A 9,308-nucleotide genomic window follows, 5' to 3' on the forward strand; every position below is an offset into this window, starting at 1 on the left:
TTATTATTATTATTATTATTGCATGTGTATGAGGCATTCTGGGGTGGAAAGAGGGGGATACAGAGATGGCACTAGCTTGCATTTTGGGGTTGAAAATGGGACCAAGGGCTGATCATAACCTGCAGTGACCCAAATGCCCACAACACACACACACACACATCCCAGAGGTTTTTAAATTTGACAAGTGGTGCCTGGTCCTTTAAAAAAAAAGGAGGGGGGAAAGTACACTTCTAATGCTCCAATGAGTACTGCAAACATCACCTATGACCATCACGGAACTAAATTTGATTGACAGCCAGGCACCTTCACCTTAAACCTGATTTCTCCAAGAGGGCATTCAGGTTAAAATGCCCCTGATTTTATAGTGAGCACTTGCTTACAGAGAGATTCAGGAGGGGGACCCCCGAATCTGCCCAGTTCCTTCCAGGGCAAATCCGCCAGTGAGAATGGGGCCTTAGAATTGTTTATAAAATGATTTACTGTTAGTATGGGCAACTTGTGGTCCGTGTGATGTCCAGCTCCAGACGTTGGAAGCCCTATGATGAGAGACTTAGGGAGCTGGGTATGTTTAGCATGGAGAAGAGATGGTTAACAGGGGATATGATAGCCTTGTTTAAATATTTGGCAGGATGTCATATTGAGGAGGGAGTAAGCTTGTTTTCATTCCCTGTTTTTTTTTAAAAAAGAATGTTTGGTGCATCTCAGACACTGAATATCTGCATAGTTTCTGCTCCAAAATCAATTTATAATAATTGAGCAAGGCTTGGTTACAGACTGCTAGCATTTCAAAAGTGTAAACAAATTTCCATCCAATCTACACATCTGTCTCTCTGTTTGTGTCTCTCTTACACACTTCTAAGTCAAATAAACCCACCAGCTATGTTAAATGCCCCATGTCTTCTTGGGTCTGTAAAAATAATGACAACTCGTTCAGTTCCTACTAGGCCACCAACTTAGCTGTGCTCAACTTACCAGGTCCAAGGTCAGCAATGATAGAACTTATGGCCCTTCAAGTATTGTACTGCAACTCCCATAATTCCTCACCACTGGCTATGCTGCCTAGGGGTCATGTAAACTGCACTCCAACAACACCCATGTCCCCCCCATTTGACACCGTTTTAGAAAAAGATGTGGGTTTTGAGGCTTAAGAGTGTTTGGAGGGGAGGCTTCCTTCTTTTGGAGATACTGTTCTCTGTATTGTTGTTCCAAGTGGTTACCAAGAGAGATTACATCAGAAATGCACCAGATCCGATGCATTTCTTCATTATTTTTGTGTTCCTGTCCTCCCTCTTCCCAAGTTGTTCAGGCCTGTTCTTTGCTTATTATTGAATGTATTAGAACCAAAAACATTCAGGAATAACATGCTGTGTTGGCTTGGAGCAAATCCACTTCACGCAGCTATTGACTGCCCGATGACCCATCCACCAAGCTCAGAGCTGCTCTCTTTCCCACCTATTGTTCTCTTTTGTTCTCTATTCGCAGGGGATATTTCCCCCATGCTCTAATTGCCAGCGTGATTTCTCTCTTACGGGTTTTCTGTTAAGATATTTAAGGGCTGAGCTGCCAAAGGGGCTTCCCCTCCCTTCGGAGCAATCATCCGGTTCCTCCCACCCTGCGTTGCTTTTTTCATGCACAGCAAAGTGCAGTTCCCCAACACTACATAACCCATTGCCGGTAGGGGATTTAAGTGGCTTCCCTTCCGGCACGTTTCTCTCTCGTGCTGGAGCAGGGAGGCCCGGCGCCGATAGCTTTTCCCACAGTCTTTGCAGCTGTACGGCCTCTCGTCCGTGTGTACCCTTTTGTGCTGGCTGAGGTTTGAGCTGGTACTGAAGCTCTTCCCACAGTCGGTGCATTTGTGTGGCTTCTCGCCTGTGTGGATTTTGATGTGCCGGCGGAGCTGAGATTGGCATGGCCACTGCTTCCCACAGTATGAACACTTGTACGACGGGGCCTTGGCAGGCAGGACTGGGTCCAGACATGGGGCGAAGCTCTCCTCACAGTTTGTGGCTTTTTCCCTCAGCATGTATTCAGTGATGCTCTCTTGAGAGGGGCTTTTGTTTAAATGTAGGCTGTCTTCCTCCCTGCAGTCCATATTTCGGCCTAGTACCTTTCCCAGAGAGTTTTCCTGAGGTTGTCTCAACTCTTGTTCATTTATAAGACTTGTATCGATCTCAGGCAAATGAATGTGTGTCCTTCCGGCTCTTTCCAAAGAGATTTCATTCACATCAGCTTTCCTGGATCTCTGCGGCTGAAGATTCTGCTCCTCTTTCTCACTCCCCGATAGCACAGAATCCTGGCTAATTTTCTCCATGGATTTGGCCATGAATATCCTCCTGGCTTTAAGGGATTTAGGTCTCTCTGGCTGAAGAGGCTTGGTCTCATTCTTCCCTGCATCAGTCAATGGGGGAAAGAAGACAGAGAATCCCAATAACAACCTCGAATATTTAGCACAATTATTATTATTATTATTATTATTATTATTATTATTATTATACCATCATCATCATAGTTTATTTATATGTCGCCATCAATACACATGACACTTTACAAGCAAAACAACCAGAAACAATGGGTCCTGTCAAAGGTGTACAATCTAAAATATGTGCGTACATGTATACATTCGCACAATGTAGAAATTATGTGTATGGGAAATAACAGAAAAGCATTATGATCAATCAATTAATTGAATTTACTGAATTATAACACAAGAAGTATGTCATAAAATGTTCATAGAGCAGTTCTTAATCAACAGGATAAAGAATAAGGACTTTTGGTGAATTTCATTAAAGTTGTTGCACTACAATTATTTCAGGAAATTGAAAATTAAGAACTTTTTTTACATATGTGTAACTTCTACTTTGTACTTTGTGTACCTGTCCCCTGTTATCCAGTAGTCTTCGTATATTATAGGGTTGTTGTTTTTTTTGGAGGTTCACAGCTGTATTTGTATACCGGGGGGGGGGGGGAAGGGATAATAATATAAAACTATACAATACAATTGTAAAATGAATTATACCAATAAAATACAAAAAATATAATGCAATATAAAACAAACTGATAACTATATATGATCAAAATATACAGGGGAAGCTCTCTAGGGTTGAGTTCTAGGCAGGACGTCTTTCCAAGGCCTTTCTGGAGATGCAAGGATTAAACCTGGCATCTTCTGCATGCAAAATGAGTATTTTACCACTGAATTTACAACCTTGCACCACTCCCTTGGTTTACAGTGGGTGGCTTTAGTGAGTGGCTAGTACGTTCAGAGATCTGAATGAGATTTCTACTCCCCAACCATAGCAGACCCACTCTATCAATGGAAACTTGGGGTATATCCACACTGTAGAAATAAAGCAGTTGGACATCATGTTAACTGTCAGGACTCAATGCTATCAAATTCGAGGATTTGTAGTTTTATGAGACATTTAACCTTCCCTGTCAGACAGCTCTGGTGCCCCATCAAACTACATATCCCAGAATTCAATAGCACTGAGCCATGGCAGTTACAGTGGTGTCAAACTGCTTTATTTGTGCAGTATGTCAGCAGCTTAGGTAAGACAACACACAACCTTCTTCCTGGGGACAGCCCAAATATGGAATATCATTCATGAGCATATTCATCCACTTGGAACCTAGTTTGAGTCTTTTCTTCAGTGCCAACACTGATCCAAAAGCATCCTCTATCTCACCTGAAGGCATAAACCTCAGGGATGCAGGACAAGCTACCTGGGACATATTGCTCTGTCCTCCAAAGTAATAGAGATGACCAGGGGAAAGTCACCACTACCCTCTCTATGCCACCAAACCTCTGAGGCAATCATCTCACTCGGCCTCATGCTAGAACTAGCTTTGATTCTCTCGGCTACTTCAATTTTTACCTCACAGTGGTCAACCCAGGCTCACCTCCAGCTGACACTTACCAAACAAATTTGCTTCTCTGTCACTGTCTTTATCAAGGTCCATGGAGAGGTGCATCTCTTCAAAATCAGGGAGATCCTGTTCCATCTTGGGAGAATTAACAATCACCTCCTCGAAAGGCTCCAGCTCCTGAAAGTGAGGCAGAGGACAGGATGTTTGTTTTGGTTTTTAGCATGTAGTTTGATACAAAGGCTGTGATTCTACATCAAATGGGCAAAGCTGGTCTCGGCAAACAGGAGGGAAGAAATGAGCATGTCTTCACAGGTGAAGTGCAGCCTCTTGTTTCTTCCCCTCAAAGTCCAGACCAGCTGTATTTTCATTGTCTGAATTGCCTTCCTGCACCATTTGAAACTGATAAAGTACCATTAGTAAAACGAAAGGGAAACTAGACACAATCAGTATTTGTTAACCACTTCAATGGCAATGTTCACGATGTAATCTTGGTAAAACAAAAGAAGACCACTTTTGGAGTACAAGGTGAGTCTCCCTTATCCAAAATGCTTGGGACCAGGAATGTTTTGGATTTTAGATTTTTTTCAGATTTTGGAATATTTGCATATACATAATGAACTACCTTGGAGATCAGACCCAAGTCTAAACATGACATTCATTTATATTTCACTTTCATGAGTGGCACAAAAGCTGACTGAAGACATTTTATTGCCTGAGGCAAAAGATATAATCCCAACACACCCTCCTCAATTCCACACAGAGAAGGAAACCAGAGCGATAAACTGAACTCTATTTAAACTTTGTTGGTGAACAGTGGCACTTGGTGGCACCCACTTCAGTAAATTGGTGAAACTGCTCTTGGTTTTAGCCAACATCTCCAAGTTGGACCCAGCATCTTGGACAGATATTTTAAAGTTCAAATTAAAACATGGCATGGCAGATGGCAGTAAAAGACATTCAGGAGATGGAAGGCAGGATGTATAGCACCCATAGCTCTGACCCTGGCCTACAGCATCTCAACCCACTCTGTCCATCTGTTGCCAGAGGGCCCTGTCTTGCCTTACAGCAGAGTTGGTCCCATATAGTAGTCATTGTTCTTGTCTCACAGCACCTCAGCTAGGCTTGCCCATATATCTCTTCACCTGCCCCTTCTAATGCTTCAGTGCCCTGGTGGCAGAACTACTGTGTGTTTTTTGTGGGTTTTTTGGGCAATGTGGCCATGTTCTAGAAGAGTTTATTCCTGATGTACTGTGTGTTGCATGAGTAGAGAAGAACATGTGTGTACACAGCGGAAAAGACTCCATGGGAATTTTGTTGGACTCTCCTGTGTAGGAGGGTTTTCAACACAGGTTGGATGGCCACCCATAAGGGAAGCTTTCGCTGTGGGTTCCTGCTCAGAGATAAGGTTGGACTAGACGCAGCGGTTCCCAAACTTTGGTCCTCTGGGTGTTTTGGACTTCAGCTTCCAGAAGCCCCACCCAGCTTGGCTAACATTCAGGATCATGGGAGCTGTAATCCAAAACATTTGGAGGACCAAGGTTTGGGAACCACTAGGCTAGAGGGCTCTGGGAGTGTGATTCAACTCGTATAACTTTATTGATCCCTGTTTCATGCTACATAAAAAGAGGATTGTCTTCTCCAGCAGGAAACAACCTTCTCATTCAAATAAGCCTTCAGACTAAACTGGCTGGTCTAAAAGGACATGCAAAGGGTACACTTTTTTAAAAAATTAATGTTTAAACTAATGTTTCAATTGGACTGATGTTTGACACTTTCTTAACATTTGTACTACATACTGTCTTAGCTATGCTCTTTTAATTTATACTGTAAACTGCTCTGGGTCCCAGATGAAAAGAAAGACAAACAAGCAAGCAAACAAACAAACAAACAAACAAACAAACACTGTTGCTGGAGAGAAGAGGATCCAACTAAACAGCAATGTATAAAGAATCAGGATACAAAATCCATTCATTAAATGACTGCACAGGTCTTCATCTGAGGTCTAATCTGCACTTCAGAAATAATGAAGGGTGATACCACTTTAACTGCTGTGGTTCAGTGATATAGAATTCTTGGATTTATAGTCTGGGGAGATATTTGGCCTTCTCTGTCAGAGTGCAGTGGTGCCACAAGAGACTACAAATCCCAGCATTCCACTGGATGAAGCCATGGGTGTTAAACCTGAGTCAAACTGCATTAATTCTGCAGTGCAGATTAGACCTGAATTTCAGGACCTGCCAAATTAAAATGCACCCACCTCCTGGTCTCCTCTCTTCAGCCTCAGAAGGAAATCCTCTGCCAGGGCCACCGCCTGAACACAGGTCTCAGGCCCGCCATCCCTGACCCAGCTCTGGACTTCCTTGGGGAGGATGGTCAAGAATTGCTCGAGGGTCACCTGCTCCAGGATCTGCTGCTTGGTGCACCTTTCTGGCTTCAGCCACTGACTGCAAAGTTCCTGGAGCTGCCTGCAGACATCTCTGGGCCCATCGGCTTCACAGTAGCAAAAATTCCTGAAGCGCTGGCGTCGTTCCTCCAAACTGATAGCATCATCATCTGGAATCTCTTCCTTCACTTTTACCAAAAAATCCAGACTGGTTTCATAAGCCTTGTGAGCATCTCTGGTCAGACCGCACAGGGCCTGGCTCAAATCTTGTCCGCTGGGTTCTGTGACATCCTTCAAGGAAGCCTGATGTTCCTTAGGGCCTTCCCCTGACTGGTTTGAAGGAAGATGGGGGAACCTTCTTCCTAAATAAGGGGTCTGCAGAGTCTTCAGGAAGCCCTGCCACTGGGTTTCCCAGGATTGATGTGGCACTTCTTCCTCTTCTTCGGGTTCCTTCTTAATTTGTTTCAGAGCCATGCTAGCTAGACCTTCATCTTTGGTCCCACCTGGGACAACATGACCGTCTCTTTGCCCTACCTCTGCTCTTTCCCTCTTTTCATCTCCATTGGGGTCTTGCACCTCCATTTTTATTTCCTTCAGCACTGTGAACCAAGGTTACAAATAAAGGTTATCTGGGCTCTTCAAAAGGCACTACTATCAGAACAAAGGTCTAAAACACACTGCAGAAGAAATTCAGTTTGAGACCGCTTTAACTGCCTTTGCTCAGTGCTAAGGAATCCTGGGAATTGTGGTTTATTGTGGCACCAGTGCCCTCAGAGAGAAGGCTAAATGTCTCACAAAACTACAGTTCCCAGAATTCCCAAGCATTGAGCCAGGGTAGTTAAAGTGGTCTCAGACTGGATTATTTCTGCAGTGGGTTTTGAACCAAAGAAGCAAAACTGATTTTTCAGAAAGCTGTCAGTTTGGAAGGTTTATTTGCTGACAACCTTCTCGCAACCTGGCACTCTTTCTTAAGATGTTAAGACTACAACTCCCACTGTCCCCAAAGAGGATAGCTAATGGGCATGCAGGGTGAGACTGTGACCTTTTAAAACTTCAAATCTCAGAATTCCGTAAGACGGAGCAACAAAAAGTGGTGTTAAAGTCATTATTTCTGCAGTGTAGCTGCACCCTGAGCCAAGGAAATCTTTAATTATGTTTTACTAGTTACTATTTATTTCACGTACTTAAAAATTCACTTATCCCTTGCTGCATCTGGGGGACATTCCCTCCCAGCATGGTGTAGTGCTTTGAGCATTGGACTCTAGAGACCACGGTTCAAATCCCCACTCACTCATTGAATTCTACTGAGTGATCTCTCTCAGCCATACAGGAAGGCAAAGGGAAACCCCCTCTCAACAAATCTTACCAAGATAACCCTGTGACATGCTCACTTTGGGGTCACCATAAGTTGGAAATGACTTGAAGGAACCCAACAACAGCAACATGGTTTTATCACAGCCTGCGCTGCCAATATAATACAGGTTTGACCCTGCTTCAATGGTCATGGCTCTATCCTGGGATATCTATCCCAGCATCCCATAGCATTGAGCCCTGGCAGTTAAAGCAGTATCAAACTGCATTACTTCTGCAGTGTAGATGAGGCCTGAGTCACTTTCTCTGACCACCTCCCTTATTGTTTGCTCTAAGGGAAATGGTGGGGACAGGTGGTTGATAACTGTGACACCTCTGGAGGAAAAGGGGCAGCCAAAGGACCCACATACACACATCTTTTGTGGGAGGTACTAAAACAAATGACAGTACTTGCCCATAGGGAAACAATACTTGCCCATAGGAAAACATAGGGGAATATCTGCCCACAGAGAAACACTGGAGAATACTTGCCCATAAGAAATAAATACATACATACATACGGGCAAGTAATTCCCAATGTTTTCCTATGGGCAAGCATTCTCCTATGTATCTCTACGGGCAAGTATTCTCCAATGATTTTGTATGGGGAAGTGTGGTTTCCCTATGGGCAACTACTGTCATTTGTTTTAGTACATCCTACCTTTTGCAAAGCCTGCTCTCCCTTCTCTCCAAAGCAAGGCTTGCATTTCTCATCCTGCCATGTCTTGCATTTTTCTGTATCCAAGTCTCTCTCTCTCTTACTCTTACACATCCATCTTCCTTTAAACTCACCTTATATTTGCACTGGAGTCCTTCTTGCCACCTGGAGCATCTCTGCGGAGGCTCCCTGGTTCAGGCTGGGAAAAGAAAAATATATACAGTATATACTTACAACTAAGTGATGGGGGAGGGAAGGAAGCAGGAACCAGCTGTGCATCCTTTCCTTTCACATTGGATTCTGTGTGGCTCCTTCTAGCAAAGAGAGCTCAGTGATTTTAACCCTTTTGGAGCTTCTGGTAATAAGAGAAAACTGAAAAGTGTGCAGAAGAAAGTCTAAACAGAAGGAGGAGATGGAGGAAAGACAGCATCTGGAGCCATCCTTATAACCCACAGATCTAAAAGTTTAGCAGGGTGACAGTTCTCATTTGGGGTGTCACAAGTCCCTGCCAACATTTCACAAATGAAAACTGGGACATGTATGTGTCCAAGCATCATCAGAGTGGGGTTGTTGTTGTTGTTATGCTTTATTTACATAGCGCTGCACATACAGTTACAATATATAAAATAAATCTGCCTATGGTGTACATTTTACACAAATAATTAAATAACACATATTAATTCATGTTAACATTCAATAAAATAGGGCAGACAACAATTTAAAATAACGATGGGTTTTTCAATAGTAATGAATGAGAAAAGACAGACAGAGGCTGCAGGGGTTTGCTTTTGTCTGAGCCTCCTGGTAAGGGAAAGATTCCTCCCCCTTCTCTCTTCTTCGCTGTTGTTTGTAAAAATTAAAAATATAAGCTGAATCTCAGTTATAAAGAACATAACGTCTTGAGAGCACTGTCCAAAATCAAATAAAGCTTGAAGCGACATTAGACTTGCATTTAAGAGAGAAGCGGAAAAAGTAAAAGGATGCAGTCACACCAAACAGACTGTAACTGAGGAAGGATAAATAAATACCACATAAGACTTTATCACACGG

At 43.2% G+C, this 9,308-nt stretch overlaps 1 protein-coding gene across 1 annotated transcript; it reads right to left on the minus strand.

The window, feature by feature from the left end:
- Nucleotides 1–470: 470 nt before the first annotated feature.
- Nucleotides 471–8,526, minus strand: LOC121921930 (zinc finger protein with KRAB and SCAN domains 1-like). Its single transcript, XM_042450674.1, has 4 exons — nucleotides 8,393–8,526; nucleotides 6,125–6,849; nucleotides 3,918–4,044; nucleotides 471–2,388 (listed from the first exon to the last, which is right to left on the minus strand). The coding sequence occupies exons 2-4, from the start codon at nucleotides 6,830–6,832 to the stop codon at nucleotides 1,526–1,528; spliced, it is 1,698 nt and encodes a 565-aa protein (XP_042306608.1). The 5' UTR covers nucleotides 6,833–6,849; nucleotides 8,393–8,526; the 3' UTR covers nucleotides 471–1,525.
- Between the last annotated feature and the right edge of the window lie 782 nt (nucleotides 8,527–9,308).

This window comes from Sceloporus undulatus, chromosome 2, assembly GCF_019175285.1.
Source record: "Sceloporus undulatus isolate JIND9_A2432 ecotype Alabama chromosome 2, SceUnd_v1.1, whole genome shotgun sequence".
In the NCBI taxonomy this organism is placed as follows: Eukaryota; Metazoa; Chordata; class Lepidosauria; order Squamata; family Phrynosomatidae; genus Sceloporus; species Sceloporus undulatus.

Bases quoted from the DNA above. Each gene is read 5' to 3' on its own strand.
- LOC121921930 (XM_042450674.1), bottom strand. From the start codon at position 6,832: ATGGAGGTGCAAGACCCCAATGGAGATGAAAAGAGGGAAAGAGCAGAG. The intron at 4,045-6,124 runs GTGGGTGCATTT...CCTCACTTTCAG, and splicing joins TGAAGAGAGGAGACCAGGAG to GAGCTGGAGCCTTTCGAGGA. The intron at 2,389-3,917 runs GTAAGTGTCAGC...TGACTGATGCAG, and splicing joins CAGAGAAGCAAATTTGTTTG to GGAAGAATGAGACCAAGCCT.